Below are 17,449 nucleotides of genomic sequence, written 5' to 3'. Positions count from 1 at the left end.
AAAGAACTTTGGCGACTGTTGAAATCTCTGCTCAGCTCCTTTAGCCTTTTAGCTGTGGTTCTTCCCTTGGACTCCTTGCAGTCTCCTCTCCCATATGCATTTTCAGAGTCAGGCAAAAATTTGAGGAGTATGTATTTGCAGATTTTAGGACTCTGCTCTTTGTGATTTCCTGCTTTACAGAGTATCCAACCTTGAATTCCAGTCACTCTTATAACCCTGAACCCTGTCCTTTGGCTTCTTGGCAGTAGGACTTTGGCTTTTGACTTGAGATTTACTTTTCACCTACAGATTTTTTAGTAACTTCATGGTAAAAGCTTTATAAAAAGGCATTTATGAAGGTGAATCTCATGTGATTGCTGTATTAGTTGTCTATTGTCGTGTAACAAATTACTCTAAAAGATAACTCTTAAAACAACAATCATTTGTTATCTTATAGTTTATTTGGTTTGGGTATCAGGCACAACTTAACTGGACCTTCTGATTTAGGGTCTCTCACAAGATTTTTCAGTCATAGTGTTAGCCAGGGCTTGGGAAGGCTTACCTGGGAAAAGATGCACATCCCAGCTCATGTAGTTTTTGTTAGGATTTAGTTCCTAGCAGGTTGCTGGAGAGAGGGCTTCAATTTCTTGCTGACTGTTGGCCAGAGACTGCTCTTAGTTCCTTTTCACATGGGTCTTTTCAGCATGGCAGCTTGCCTTATCAAAGGATGTAAGCTAAGAAGTCATTAAAGTGCTAGCAAGATGGAAGTCACAATCTTTTGTAACTGAATCACAAATGTGACGTCCCATCACCTTTGCCATATTCTATTGGTAAGAAGCAAGTCACTAAGTTTAGCCCACACTCAAAGGGAGGGGTAATTAGATAATGTATACAATTATTCATGAGGCAGGGCCATTGGGGGTTATCTTAGAAGTCTGCCTACTACAGTTCCCTTCTTTTTAAGGGTTAAAATTCCCTCTAGTTTTAACTTTGGTATCCCTGTATGCCTTTAAATATTTTATCCACAGTTTTAAATTATCAACACGACTCCACCATTACCCTTAGCCAGAGCTCAATGTTTGCAGATGTTAAATCCAACTTTCTCTTAGGACAAAAATGTTTTACCATGATAACATTTTCTTCATGTTTTTTTCCCCCACAATTAGCCACTAAATATTTTACGTAGATGTCACACTGGTATCTCAAATTCATCATGACCAAACTATAACTTCAGCTCAACTTTTCTTCTTTGTGGATTCCATTCCTCTCTCATAATTGCATCTTATCTTCTGTATCAACCCAGACTCAATATCTTAGAATCAGAGAATTTTTTTGTTGTTGTTCTAGTTCTAGTCAAGGTGTAGCCTACTCACTAGACAAGTACTGGGCCACCAACTATTTGTTACTAGTTTGCCCAAATTAAGAACAGAAACGGAAAGTAAGCATTTAGAATCTTATATAACAATTTGACATTGCTGAGACATCCAAGTGTGTGAGTTTATGTTTTAAATATTCATCTACAACCACTTGGGAAAAGCAAAAGACAAAGAACCAGGCCTTCACCATATGTAGTCTGAAAAGCGATATTCTACCACATTCCTGTCACTTTTTTTTTTTTTTCGAGACAGAGTCTCGCTCTGTCACCCAGGCTGGAGTGTAGTGGCGCAATCTCGACTCACTGCAAGCTCTGCCTTCCAGGTTCATGCCATTCTCCTGCCTCAGCCTCCCAAGTAGCTGGGACTACACGCACCCGCCACCATGCCCGGCTAATTTTTTGTATTTTTGGTAGAGACGGGTTTCACCGTTTTAGCCAGGATGGTCTCGATCTTCTGACCTCGTGATCTGCCCTCCTTGGGCTCCCAAAGTGTCTTGTCACTTTTTCTGTCCCTCTTGATAGTAGGCCTGTTATTCATTCACTTACTTCCACTGCCATTGATATAGTATAGACTTTCACACTATTTCTTGTGGGCTAATTGCGGTTGCGTCAACCTAGGCTCTGTATTTTTTATTTCTCTTTCTCCAGTCCATCCATTCAAATCTAGAGAAAACAGACTTTTTAGAACATTACTCTGATTATCATGGTTTGCTTAAAAACTTGAAATTGTGCTTTATTATCTGGTCAAAATGGTCTAGATTCCTTAGGGTGATATTTAAGACCCTAGATTTCTCACTTTCTTTCCCTCCTCTCCTTTTCTGCCTATTTCCCCTCCCAATCCCCTGTGTCTCAGTTCAAACATGCTTTTTTTTTCCCCACCCCATCTTCCCCCAACAGTCAAAGTTCCAGTTTCCTTTCCTTGTGTGTTTTCTTCTTGTTGTTTACAGCAGTTATCACATCCTGACACTTTATTTCTTTATTTTATGATTCCCCACTCCATGCACACTACAGTGTAAGTTTCATGTGGATGGAACCTTGCTTTGTTTCCTGCACTGCTGAATCTTTCATGTAGATGGAAACTTGTTTCATTTCCTGCACTGTTGAATCTCCAGTAGTTGCACAGGAAGTTTTTCTTTCATGAATGAGTCAGTGAAAGGGTCACCACTTTAAAGATAAAGAACTTTGAGGTGAATGGCCATGAAGATCCAAAAGAATGGCTCTTTAATGGTGAAATTTTATAAGCAAGCAGTGAAGGAGACCTATTTGGAGCAGAGACTCTCTGTAGCCTCCCTCAAATCACATTGTCTTTTTCCAAGTTGTAAGTTTCATGAATACAAGCATTTGGTATATTGTAGTCTCTTTCTTCAGTGCCCAGTATTGGGCCTGAAAAAAGAGAATGTACATAGCAATAATTTTTTGTCTGAATGAATTAATTAGTTCAGTAAGTGTTCCTACCAAGCTCCCAGCTGTGGCTTCTACTCCTGGTAACTCTGTATCACATTTCTCTCCAGTTCTGGGGGCAGAGGTTTGTCCTTTGATCTCAAAAGGATATGAGAAGAGTTGATAATCTTCATTTTATTCAGCCTTTTTCTTGTTGTGAGGACAGGAGCAATGACTTCAAAATTTTTTATGTGTTAGATTGGAAACTGGGGAAGTCAGCTGTAAGTTTTTATAGAAGCTTTTTACTAAATTGAGATAATTCCCCACTGTTTCTAAATTGGTGATGGTTTTTAACATGAATGCATTTTGCATTTGTTAAAAGTTTTCCTTGTATGAATCATCAAATGATCTTACTTCCTTAGACTGTTGATATGGTAAATAACATTGATTGATTTTCAAATAGTAAACCCGCCTTGCATATCTGGAATTAATCCTAATCGTACTTGGTCATGATGTATAATCCCTTTTATATTGTTGAATTCAGTTTTCTAATATTTTGTTGAGAATTTTTGTGTCTGAGTTCCTGACATAGAACTCTCATGAGAGACATTGATTTATAGTTTTCTTTTTTGTACTGTCTTTGATTTTAATATCAAGGTAATACCTCATAAAATGAGTTTGAAATTGTTTCCTCCTCTATTTTTTGGCAGACATCGCATAAAATCGGTGTTAATTCATTTCTAAGCATTTGGTAAAAGTCTTCAGTGAAGCCATCTGGGCCTAGAATTTCTTTTTTGAAAAACTTTTTAGTTAAAATATTTATTTAATGGTTATAGTACTATTCAGGTTTTGTGTTTCATATTGATTGAGTGTTGGTAGTTTGTGGCTTTGGAATAATTAGGTTATATCTTCTAAGTTTTTGAATTTATGATTTATAATTACAAAGATTTTTGTAGTATGTCCGTTTTATCTTTTTAAACACCGTAGGATCTGTATTCCTTTTTTTTATTGCTAATATTTGAAATATGTGTCTTCTCCCTTTTTTATCTTTGTAAATCATGGCAGAGGGCTATAAGCATTGATTTTTTAACCCCAAAAAACCATCTTATATTTACATTAACTATTCTCTTTCTTCCTTGTTTTCATTTTTATTGATTTGTACTCATTTTTATTACCTTCCTTTTGCTTGCTTGGACTTATTTTTATCTTTTTCTGTTTTCTTGAGATGGACTTAGATTGCTGATTTGAGATCCTACCTCTTTTGTAATGTAAAAATTTAGTGCTATAAACTTCCCTCTTAGCACTGGCTTAGCTATGTCCCATAAGTTTTTTTATTATAAAATATGCATAACATGTAATGTATCATTTTAGCCATTTTTACTTGTAGAGTTCAATGGCATTAAGCACATTGACATTGCCGTGCAACGATTACCATTATTCATCTCCAGAACATTTTCATCGTCTGAGACTGAAACTCTGTACCTGTTGAACAATAAGTCCTCATTCCCCTCTCTCCTCAGCACCTACTAACCACCGTTCTGCTTTCTGTCTCTGTGAATTTGACTATTCCATGTACCTCATATAAGAGGGATCATAAAATTGTTCTTTTGTGTGTGGCTTATTTCACGTGGTATATAATGTTTTCCAGGTTTATCCATGTTTAGCACCTATCAGAAATATATTCAAGTCTGTATAGTACTCCTTTATATATACGTACCACATTTTGGTTATTTATTCGTTAATAGACAGTTGGGTTGTTTCCACATTTTGACTGTTGTGAATAATGTTGCTATGACCATTGGTGTACAAATACGTGTTTGTGTCCTTGTTTTCAGTTCTTTTGGATATATACCTTGAAGTTGAATTGCTGACTTGTATGGTAATTTTATGTTTAATTTTTTGAAGAACCACTGTGCAGTTTTTCACAGCAACTGTACCATTTCCCAACAGCAGTGCACAAAGGTTCCAATTTCTCCACATCCTTACTAGTACTTGTTATTTTCTATTTTTTGATAATAGCCATCCCAATGGGTATGAAGTGATATCTCGTGATTTGCATTTCCCTAGTGATTACTGATGTTGAGCATCTTTTCATGTGTTTATTGCCCACTTGTATATCGTTAGAGAGGTATCTATTGAAGTCCATTGCCCTTTTTAAAATCGGCTTCTTTGAGGTTTTTTGTGGTGGTCTTGTTTTATTGTAGTTCTTTATATATTCTAGATATCAATCCATTATGAGATATGTGATTTGCATATATTTTCTCCCACTGTATAGGTTGCCTTTTCACTCTTCATAGTATCCTCTGATGCACTAAAATTTTTAATTTTGATAAAATCTAAGATCGATTTTTCTTTTGTTGCCTGTGTTTATTATGTGTGGCTTAAAAATGTGTTACACACCCATTCTTCAGAGTTCTATAGTTTGTACTCTTCTGTATCTCCAACCTCTGCCTTAAAAAATATAATAGAAAAGCCTTGACAAGACCAATAAAAATGAAAAGGTTTTTTAAAACTCAGTAACACTACGGGTAATTTAAATTGCCAATACAGACCTTTCAACCAGAATGGAAAGGGAGAAATATACCTTATTTTCTGTCCTTTTAGAGTCCTAGTAAATTGAGAAGCAATTTTTATTTATAAATGTCAATTTATGCATTTATATAACATCAGAACACATGCATATTCGAAAGCATCCAGCTTTCAAATATGAAATATGAGATTCATATTTGAAAGCTGGATGTAGTTCACAATCAACTTGAACACCTTCCAAGGGAGATTGGAAACAGTACACAGATAACCAACTTTGTTTGGCAACACAGTGAACTGCTAGACCTCCTAGATACTATAGATGTGAGAGGAGAAAGAAGATACTGATAGCTATTAGTAGCTAACTGGATATTAAGAAGACTATCTTGATCCATTTTGGTAATGAAAATTCAAGGTTAAAATTCACAATTATCAAAGTTGTAAAACTTTTAAGATAATATTTTAAAATTACTTTTCCATTTCCATTTATTTCCATATCTTGAGGTAGATTATGACCCTCAAACTGAACTCAAGGTGTATCTGATATTATTTATGCTGAATTTGGTTAACAAAATCAGTACTTCAAATTTTGGAATATATGTAAACATTTGTGACTGAATTGGTTACTTAAAGAGGTTGGAAAAGTAATCATTCACAAACAACATTTTATCAGATGTCACCTTGAAGTAATGGTTTCAGATTTGTGGTTGACTTAGTTTTTGAGAAAGAAAATGCAATTGTGATACAGAAAAAGAAATTTTCATTTTCTTACAATGCAAGTATGTTCACTAAATGATTTAAAATTTTAAAATAAAAGTTGCCTATCTAATATGGTTTTGTTTCCAGTTGTTTTCAGAAATTATAAGATTTATTTTCTTGCTTACAAGTATTATCTAGTATGTTCTTTAATGCTTATTGAATTTTTATGTTGGTCAATTTACAGGTGAATTATGTAACCTCATTACGCTGGATGTAGCTCACAATCAACTTGAACACCTTCCAAAGGAGATTGGAAACTGTACACAGATAACCAACCTTGACTTGCAGCACAATGAACTGCTAGATCTCCCAGATACTATAGGTATGAGAGGAGAAAGAAGATATTGATAGCTGTTAATAGCTAACTGGATATTAACAGGACTATTTTTGGTCCATTTGGTAATGAAAATTCAGGATTAAAATTCACAATTACCAAAGTTGTAAAACTTTTAAGATAATATTTTAAAATCACTTTTCATTTCCTTTTCTTGACAAAGAAAATAGGTTTTAGGAAATGAGCCCAATGGGATTATAAAAGAGAGAGAATGTAGAGTTACATGTGTATATATTCTGTCATAGTTTAGATTGCAAAATGGGTGGCTTTTTCTATTTCTGCTTATTTCTGAGTTGCATGTTATTATACTGGGTGTGGTCCTTTCTTTGCTAAAGTATTTCATACTGAAAAATAAAACCATTGTTGTTTAGTTTTTTAAACACGGCCAGTATACTTTAAAGTTTGTTTATCTGTAATACTAAGGGGATAAGCGAGGAGATGACTTGAAGTTCAAAATATGTTTTAGAGACTTAGCCAAATTGCAAAAAAATTGAATTGAGCTGTGATATGTTCTGTGTTTATGTAGTCTTGTTTATTTTTCCGATTGCGCATAAATTTATACCAGTAAAGGGAATTTTAAAAATTCTGATGCCTTTTTAGTTATTAATGTGGTATAAGGATACTATGTTTATTTAGAAAAATTACATCTCTACTTAATTTACATAATTTCAGTCATGAATATTTAGTATTTTACTTTTTTCATTTTTATTTTTTTTGAGACAAGTTTCACTCTGCTGCTCAGGCTGGAGTGCAGTGGTGCGATCTTGGCTCACTGCAGCCTCTGCCTCCTGGGTTTAAGCGATTCTCCTGCCTCAGCCTCCTGAGTAACTGGGACTATAGGCGCCCACCACCACGCCTGGCTAATTTTTTTCTATTTTTAATTGAGATGAGATTTCACTATGTTGGCCAGGCTGGTCTTGAACTTCTGACCTCAGGTGATCTGCCCACTTCTGCCTCCCAAAGTGCTGGGATTACAGGCCTTAGCCACCACGCTTGGTCCAGTCATGAGTATTTCAGAGGCATGATTACTAAATAATTTGAGGCCTGTGATGATGTTATCTGTCTGCCTCTGTTGGGTACCTAGTAGAGAGGGGATCACTTTAATCCATTTGTGTTCAAGGCTTGAGATTTTTTTGGTCCCCCAAGTGATTAAAAGGTTTTCTGCAGGCTAACTGGATGGCTGTTTTATTTCCAGTTCACCCTTACTGGTAGGGTGCAGCTCTAGAGGGTCCCAGGTGAGGTTGATGACTAGAGTCCTCACCCTTGGCAGACCCTAGATTTTGACTCTTGCTGAAAAAATGGCTTAGCCTTTTAGCTGCGTCTTCCAGTTAGGGATGTGCTCTTAGGACGGAATTATCTCCATTGTTTTGCTTGTATCTGGGTTCCCAGCTTGTTTCTGGTCTGGTGCTTAGTCATTATGTTGTTAACTCTCTGATTTTGGTTTTGGAAGATGTTTTTATTTATTTATTTTTTTATTGGGAGAATTTATGTGAATTACCTACCATTACTTAAAACAAAGCAGTTTTAGGGAATTTCTTAGCAGGGTTGCATAGACTGTCTTAGGTTATACAGGACAATTATTTACAGAAAAGCAAGCTGAAACGTGGATGTAATAAGTAGCCATTAGAATCTATGTTTCCCTGATTTTTGGCCCATGACACTATCATATTACTATTTGTAGTGGAAAGAGATTACATATTCTAGTTAACTGGTTTATGGTTTAGATGTCCCTCTGAAAGGCAAGATTGTCTGCAACACATAACTGAATTATTCTATTAATATCCAAAATTAATATTCTACCGAATGTCCTGTATAAATAAGAGAGTCAGATTTCTGGTTCAAGATGATAAGGACCAAGCATAATTATTTCATGCTTTTTTTTCCTCTTTAAAGTCTATTGAAATGGCCAAGATGAACAAGGAGAAGTGATCCTAGGAGAAAAAGAACATAGAAAGGATATTTAAACTGCGTGTTTAAAATATGATCAGGCTGATACAAAAAGGAAACAAAGAATAAAATACAACTCTTAGAGATATGTTTGCCAAATCAAATTTAATGGAAAATTCCATATAACCAAATGAACACAGCCAGAAACCGGTCTCTAGGATAAACTAAAAGTCCCCTAGAATCTAGATCAAAAAGAAATGTGTAGAAAAGAAGTGAAAAAATTACAAAGTCATGGCAGATAGGACTAGATGTTCCAGAAGGCCAAATAGTGGTGATACAGTTATAAAATCTAATTTTATAATGTTTCCCTGAACTTGATAAAAACCCAGATAATAAGACCAAAATTGCTTACCAAGAAGAAATAAATTAAAAAGTTACATTCTGGTAGAAGTTCTAAATATTAGATGTATTTGTTTTGAATAAACAATAAATTCACATGTAATATTATACAACCTATCTTTATCTAGTTTTTGGTTTCAGGGTAATGCTGGCTACATATGTTCAATTTTTGGAATAGTTGGTATGAAATTGCATTATTTCTTCCTTTAATATTTGATAAAATTCACCAGTGAAGCCATCCAGGACAGGACTTTTCTTTATAGGAATTTTTTTTTTAAAGCAATTTCAATTACTTTAATAGGTATAGGGCTATTCAGGTTATTACATTCTTCTTCAGCAAACTTGGTCATATGGGTCTTTCAAGGAATATATTTATTTTATTTCATTTATCATATTTTAAAGCTTTAAGTTGTTCATAACATTCTTAATGTTATTTTAATATCTGTAGAATCTGTAGTAATGCCACCTCTCTAATTCCTGATATCAGGAACTTGTACATTCTCTCTTTTTCTTAATCATTCTGGCTAGAAGTATATCAATGTTATTGATCCTCTCTTAGTTTTATTGATTTTCCCTATTGTTTCTCTGGTTTTTATTTCATTGATTTCCATTTTGAACTTTATTATTTCTTTTCACCAGCTTACTTTGAGTTTTATTTGTTCTTTTTCTAGTTTCTTATGGTGGCAGCTTGAGGTCATTAATTTGAGACCTTTCTATTATTCTCATAAAGACAGCACTATAAATTTCCCCTTCAGTACTGCTTCAGCAGCTTCCCACAAATTCTGATATATTGTATTTTCCTTTTAAAAGTATTTTCTAATTTACCTTTTTGTTTCTTCTGTGATCTATGGCTTATTTATTAGGTTGGTAAAAAAGTAATTGCGGTTTTTGCTATTACTTTTAAAGGCAAAAACCTTAGACTTTGACTTCTAGTTTACCTCCATTGTGGTCAAAAACATTCTTGATAGGACTTGAATTCTTTCATCATAGTAAAAGTATTCCATGTGCAGTTTAATATGTATTCTACTTTTGTTGGGTAGAGTGATCCATAAATATCAATTATGGTACGGATGAGGCAATCAATGAGTTTATTCTACTTTCTGCCCTTTCTGGAGGAGTCTCTTTTTCTTCTTATTTTTGTTAATTGCATTGTCAGCATAGGTAACACATACCTTGTTATACTAATTCCCATTTTTGTTTTTAGTCTTAATGTTCATCAGCAGTCCTGTTGCCATAGTTGCCTCAGTCATTTCTTGGTTGGCTGAAGTCAGTCTGGTTGGTAGTCATTTTCTCAAAAATGGTTCATGGGAACAGTATTCTCCTATAGTTCTTGTATGTGTATAGCTTTTATAATTCAGAAACAGTTTAGATGGATATAAATAATTGGGTCAAATTTCCTTTCCTTGAGGATCTCAGTAGAACTAACAGATAGTTCTACCTTCTTCTGGAATTGAATGTACAAAGATGAGGCCAGTCCATTTTTTTCCCCCCCGTGATAAGTGACTTAGTCATTTTACTTGGCCAGCCAAAGTATTATTTCTAGATTTCTGAAATTTAAGAACTATATTTTATTTCTCACTGTTTATTTTTCAGGATCACATTTTCCTAGTATACTCTGGGCCAATTCAACATATAGGTTTAAGTTTTATTTCAGTACAGTGTTCTTCAGTATATTCAGTATATATTCAGTGTATATATGCTTTCTCTGTTGGCCATATGTATTCAGCATATATTCAGTGTAGTGTTCAGTATAGTAAATATGTCACACAGTGACATATTTAGTTTGTGTTGTATGTTTTTACATTGAAATATGTGTCTGTAAGTTTGGTTAGTATGAACAACCAATTAATTGGAATGGTAAAGAAGAAAAGAAAGAATAATGCATAATCTCATCATAATCACTTTCAGTGAAACGTCACCTAAAAGCACTTTCAAAAAATGACTTTTTATAAAATCCAAATTCTTAGTCTTAGAAAAACAAAATGTTGCTTTACTCTACTGCAAATCAGACAGGAGAACTAAAATTTAAGATACTTGAAATGTTATAAAGTGATTTTCTTATCCTTCTCATTGATGTTTAGTCACTGTGTATATCTTAGGATATTACACATGCTAGACATTTTATTGTTTCTTGAACATATCAGGTAAATTCTAGCCTTGAGATATTTGTACTTCCCATCTCTCTGTTTAGAACTCTTTTCTCCTAAATATCTGTATAACTTTGCCTACTCCTTCAACTGATCAGATAGCTATATAAAGCATGATTTTCATTCAACCTTCTCTGTCTCAAATCGTCTAACAATATTTTATTATTTAATATTTTTATATGTGTCTATCTCAGTCTTGTTAAATAATAGTCAAAGGTGCATACGATTAAAGTACTGAAATGAATAATCGTGGCAAACAGAGAAAGCATAGGTAGTGATATATGATACAGTCTTCTAGTAAGTAGGATTAGTGTCCTATTAGAGGTGATTCTTCTGTGTTTTAAGTGTGTTTACTAATATGAAAACATTTGATTTTAGTATTAATCTCTTGTAGTTTAGATGTTATCTCAGAATAACACATATGTCTCACCTCTAGCTTATTCTATAGAGTCAGATTACAGTATTACAAATTGGAAATCAATGAGAACTGAAACATTAACAACAAGAAAATTTTAAATAACATTGCATTTACTTTTATATAGATTTGATAGTTGTCGCCAAGTATAGTACAGCTGTTACTCTGAGTAAATGGCAAAGTAAATTGGTAATATTTATTGAAACTTTTTATGACATTGTAGTCATTTATCAATTACCATGTTTATTAAAATAATTACTCTGTCTTTCTCCATCCTTTCCAGTGCTAGTATTTTGATTATGTAGCAGAAGATTGAGGTTTGGTGGGCAACTTTGACCTTTGGGTCTTGGTCTCTTACAAATTTCAACAGTTTTAATTGACCTTTGAGATTTTCACTCTCATTTATTGAGGAAGAACAATTTACCCTCAATAGTGGAAACTTAATTGAATTATGGTTCTCCTGATACTTTTCCTTTTTTAAATCCTACTCTAGTTCTGGGAAAGTATAACTTAAAATGAAAAACAGAAAGGCCAACACCTATTCTGCAGAGTTGATGCTAGTCTGGAAGCAGCTGCCCACTCTCTTTTCGCTGGACTAAAGAATCTTGCCCTAAATTCATAACTGAAAATAAAATCTTGTATCATCTTACAGTTACTTTCCAGAAATCACTGTATTTACTTGCCTTTTCCTTCTTTTCTTTTCTCTTATAAGTAGACCAGAATGTTTTTACTTTTTTCTTTATTTAACATGAACATTCCTGGAGTAACTATCACTCCCCTGTGATAATTGCTGCCATTTACTTCCAGGCTGAGCAGCTAGTATTGCTGACAGCTCATAGGATGTGAGGAAGAGACAGAAGGAAATGGGTTGGGGTTTATCAAGTTGCAGTTAAGTAAGAGAGTGCTTAAATACATATTTATAGTTTCTCTGATTTAACTGTTAGTCTGCCTTCTTGAATTAAAAAATGTATTATTTTATATGAATATTTTCTCATTGAGAAATTAGCTATGAACAGAAGAAAATATTAAGCTTCATTCCAACAGTTACTTTGTTTTAAAGTATGAACCTGATGTTTTTTAAAGCCTCTGGTACCTCTGGTAGTTTTATGTAATCCAGGGAAGAAACGGTCTGAAGTAGGAAAAAATATTTTACTTTCTATTTCTTCTCAAAATGATATTAGGAGAGAACTATGCCACAAAACCTTGCCTTCAAGGCTGGAGCACAGAACAATTCACAGAGGCCTTTTTGTTGCACTGGGCTCTGAAGAAATGTTACAGTAATTATGGTTATACCAACAAGTAGCATTTTAGTCATTTTAGTAATTGGGTTTTAGGTAATTACAGTGCAGCATACGTATAACAACTTTACTAGTTTTCTTTTTAATGGTGGTGTTATTTGGGTTTTTAACATTCAGGAATTTCTGTGTTGCTTACTTTTCAGTTTGCTTTTAGTTTAATGTTTCTAAAAAAATAATTGTACCTTTGACATTTCATCCTTCGAACCCTGAGTCTTTCCTACTACTTTTTTGCCACTTTGTTAAAATAAGATTATGATCATTTAAATTAGTCTTACTCAAAAGTTATACTAAATTAACCTAAAGCTGCTGGTTATATTTGCTGAAATTGAAAGAATCTAATTTTAATTCATAGCCATTTGATTTCACCATATTTTTAAAATCTGACAGCATAAGAGAAAGCAAGCTGTCAAAGTGGAGCACAGAACAATTTATAGACAAAGTTAAGCACTTGAAAGCTAAATGCCAGTGATTGGCACTGATCAGCCTACGTTTATATACAGAAGCTCAGCAACAGTGATTTTATTTCTTAGTCAAGGTGGCTCAACATTACAGCAAGCATGTGTTGATTTCTAGGTTGCAGTTTAGTTTGTGGTTAAAACCACTCATTGAGAGAGGTTAGAGTTGAAACCACTGCAGAGGGTGAATCGCAATAAAAGCTAGACTTCTGATGTTTTCTTCTGGCATAAAAGAGTTTTGATATTTCATCCTTAATTTTCTTAACCTCTTTTATTTAGCTGAGAGTAATAGACTCTGGCAAAATGTGGATGACTCTTTGAATTTGCCAGCAGTCTCAAGTGATAAGGCCTTTGCAAATGTGAAATTTCTTCATCAGAATAGCCTATTCTCATGGATTACAGTGTTAGAAATTCAACCCCTTCTGCCTCACCAAAAAGCAAAAAATTTAGATCCAACAAAGGTTGAGGTAGCTCTTAATTTAAATTACCGCTCGTTTTGGTACTAGGTAATGTCATGTAGCAATTTAGCTACATTATTTTTATTTTGTAGTTTTTAAATTCTAGGAACCTACTCTGGTTTTAAAAGTGAGAAACTTAAGAGTTATTTGGTTTTGGATGAGAAGTTTCAAGAATCTGGTTCTATTTACTAGGATTTGAGTTGATAAACATTTAGAATTTGGTTCCCCTACTAATCATTGTTACCAGAGAAAGTTTTTTAGTTTTCAGTGAGAATAAAAAACATGTTTATTGCATTCATCTCCTGTGATACTGTAAAGGGTTATTGAATGAGGCATGTCAGTTGATGGAGTAAGATCATGGAGACTTTCCTCTGTTAATAAATTCTGCCCTCTTATGGCAGACTTCAAAGACCCCTTGGTGAACGAGTCAGCCATTTTGTTACAATGAAACAACTTTCTTCCATAGGGAAAGCGGTGATGTAAAGGAGAAAAAGGGATGGTCTGTCTTACTTCCATTTTATTTTTAAAGGTTAGCTGCCTCTTTTTATCTGCAGCTGCATACAGGAAATTAAAATTTTATCAGAAGATTTCGAAGTTCTTTATAATCAAACATGATCACTACTCGCAGGAAAATTTTCACTTCTGCTGACCTTGCTATAGTGGTGGCCATAGGAATGGAATAGGCAAGGGATAAAATGTTGATACCATCCCTCCCCATTTTACAAGGATATGAGTAAATGGGGCTATTCTTCACTCTTGGTGGAAGTAAAAATGATGTAGCCTTTTGTTATTTATTAAAATTTTAAATATCTATATCCTCTGACACATAAGAAATATTTTCACGTATACACAGAGATATATGTCTAAGGGTATTTATTACATAATTCTTTTTTAAAAAATTAAACAAATGCCATCAGTTGAGCAATGATTGGAGAGATAATGGCACACATACCATGAAACACTTTACAATGGTTAAATAGAATGAGGTATATCTGTGTTTAGTCAGCATAGAAATATTTCTATCACCTGTTATTTGGGGGAGGGGAGAAGCAAATAGAATGATCTCATTTATATGAAAGCAAACACATAAACATAAGAAATCCCTGTATTATATGTATAAATAAGTGCTTAGAGACAGGTCTCCATAGGTATGTAACAGACTATAAACCATGGTTATCTAAGGAAAATAGGAAGATACATTTACATATTTTATAACTAAAAGTGATGTGGTGCGAATGCAGAAAGTTGGAATTGTTAGTAGTTCCTTCCCGGCTGATATCTAAGTATGGACTGCTCAGATGTTGGATATCTCAGAAAAATTCCTGCAGATATTTGTAGAATAATTAATTTATATTCAGATAGACCAGATGAGCATATATGTTTTTCAGTTATGTCCAGTAAAGTCTCTATTGCATAGACATGCTATTTTATAAAATAAGAATGAGTTGAAGAAAATAGATTTTTATGGGCCTTTCATATAATTTTTTGTGTCTTGTTCCTAATGGAAAGGAGGACAAATAATGAAATGTTTTAGTTTTTGTAATTATTAAGAAAGTATGAATTAATGCCTATTGTATGCTTAGCACTGAAACAAATTATGTGGAGAGAAATATCGCAAAGCTCCTCACTTACTGGGTTTTTAGTCTGGTGAGGGAGATAACTGATCCATGAAACAGTTAACATAAGACCAAATATAATTAATTGCCAACTTACGGTGAAAACAGTATGCTGGTGTATTCATTTTACAAGGAGGTCAGTAAGATCTTGATAAAAATGGCTAAGAATGACTTAATGAACAAATGCATTGGAATCAGTATGGAAGAAAAATGCAGTCCGTGAACACAACAAGTGAGGACAATCAAACAGCATGGAGGTGAGAATGAGCACAGCATGGTTCTGTGTCAAGGAAACAAACTAAGTGGAGCAAAGTCAGTGAAGATCTTGAAGGAAGATTTGTTGATAGGGAGCCAAGTTGGATTCGCCAACTAGCTGGTGACTGTGACAAGTTATTTCACAAATGTTATGGTAAAGTCCCTGCTGATTACGCTCAGATGGCTCTTACTGCTGCTTCCTAGGTATCTTTTTCATTTCTTTTTATCAAATGTCACAGGATGGCTATCTAAAACTTAAAACCACCATACTCTTTTTTTTTCACAATTTAGCTTATGTGTTCACTTTATGGAGAAGATGACCCTTACCATGTAAAGTGCCCAAACTTCTTACTTCTACATTTATTTTCCCTGTTTGCTCATCTTTTGTTCATTCTCTCCTGTTCCTAGAGACAGACATGTTCCTTCTTTCTAAGATTAACTTTTTCACTTTCTTTATAAAGCCAGCTTTGATCCTTTATGTTGGAAATTGTCTCCCCCATCTGTGAACATTCAAAGATTTTGTTCATACTTCTTTTAGGGTATTATCGTAGTCTACTAAGTATTATAGTTATTTGTGAAAATAAACCACTGTACTGTAAGCCTCTTGAGAGAAGAGACTATGTCTTGTGTGGCACTGTGCAATTTTACAGCAGTTAAATAATAGCTTGATTGATGGGTGGAGGTATATCATGAGGACCCCTAGAAGCTAGCAAAGAGTGTTTACATTTGATACAATAGGAAATAGGTTGTTTTTAGTATAAATGTTTTTGGCCAGGTGCAGTGGCTCATGCCTGTAATCCCAGCATTTTGGGAGACTGAGGTGAGTGGATCACTTTAGCACAGAGATTAAGACCAGCCTGGGCAACATGGCGAAACTCTATCTCTAGAAAAATACAAAAATTAGCTGGATGTGGTGGCATATGCCTGTAGTCCCTGCTGCTCCAGAGGCTAAGGTAGGAGGATCACCTTAGGCCGGGGAGTTTGAGGCTGCAGCTAGCCATGATTGTGCCACTGCACTCCACCATGGTCGACAGAGTCAGACTCTGTCTGTTAAAACAAAAAAAAATTGATGAGGGTGGGATTGGAGAAGGGACAAACATGAGAAATACGTTTTGAGAATACAAATAGAATTTTGTGACTGACTTAGAAGGGATAAAACTGATATTAGAAAACATTTTTAACTAGATAAATATATACTTATTCCCTTTCTATAAACACAGTTTTATAGAATACAACCTACCCTTTTAATGTTTCTCAATTTTTGCTTTATTATAATAAACTCTCAGTAAACAGCAAATACATATTACCAGTGTCTGGCTCTGCACTAGGGTTCTGACAGTGGATAGCTCACTAAGTCTAAAAATGGCACAGACATGAAATAAACATTTATAATATGGTGTAATCATGACGTAGAGGTATTGGCACAGTGCTGTGGGTGCGCCTGTGCACTTGTCAAGAGGTGGGTAGAAATTTATCACAGAGCATAGAGTTAAGTGAGTTAAATATCAGGAAACTAGGAATTCTAAAATGAATTTTGGGCATTTTTATTTTGTTCTTTATTTGGCAAATGATGTATACTGTTTATTGGCATTTTCTCCCTTGGTCTTTGCATTGTTAAGAGAGCACATTTTGAACTTTAAAACAAATTGACTTAGAAACCAGAATTAAGTGAAATAACCTGCAATATATTGTCTAATATACTATTAAAACCATGTACAGGCATATAATGCAAATTGGTCACATTATATAAAATATCTCTGTAATGTAAAATATTCATCCAAAAGAAAAAGGATGGTGGAAGGATGTCACAATTTTTTTAAAAATTAGGATGACTTTAGAATTATAGATCTATTCTTATCAAAATGTTTTTAAATTTTAAAATATAGAAAATTAGGAAAAATGCAGACAAAATGAAACAGATTTTTAATTGTTCTTCCATAATTCTGCCATGCAGAGATAACAGTTTTGATACATTTTCTTCCCCTTTTTTGCATGCCTGTTTCTTACGTTGTTGAAATCATACAAAATACACAATTTTACATGCTTTTTTCCCCCAACTTAACATCATACCTAAAATATAGAAAATTAGGAAAAATGCAGACAAAATGAAACAGATTTTTAATTGTTCTTCCATAATTCTGCCATGCAGAGATAACAGTTTTGATA

At 34.1% G+C, this 17,449-nt stretch overlaps 1 protein-coding gene across 1 annotated transcript in view; it reads left to right on the top strand.

Annotated features, from left to right (window-relative positions):
• The window catches only part of SHOC2 (soc-2 suppressor of clear homolog (C. elegans)), a 98,676-nt gene that overhangs the window by 65,175 nt on the left and 16,052 nt on the right, over window positions 1-17,449 (top strand). Inside the window, exon 3 of the mRNA XM_011927885.1 lies at window positions 6,204-6,341. Within this exon, the coding sequence (XP_011783275.1) occupies window positions 6,204-6,341 (138 nt within the window). The remainder of the gene's footprint in view (window positions 1-6,203; window positions 6,342-17,449) is intronic.

This window comes from Colobus angolensis, unplaced genomic scaffold, assembly GCF_000951035.1.
Source record: "Colobus angolensis palliatus isolate OR3802 unplaced genomic scaffold, Cang.pa_1.0 Scaffold75, whole genome shotgun sequence".
NCBI lineage: Eukaryota > Metazoa > Chordata > Mammalia > Primates > Cercopithecidae > Colobus > Colobus angolensis.
The sequence above is the reverse complement of the archived record's forward strand: the minus strand, read 5'-3'. Positions and strand labels throughout refer to the sequence as shown.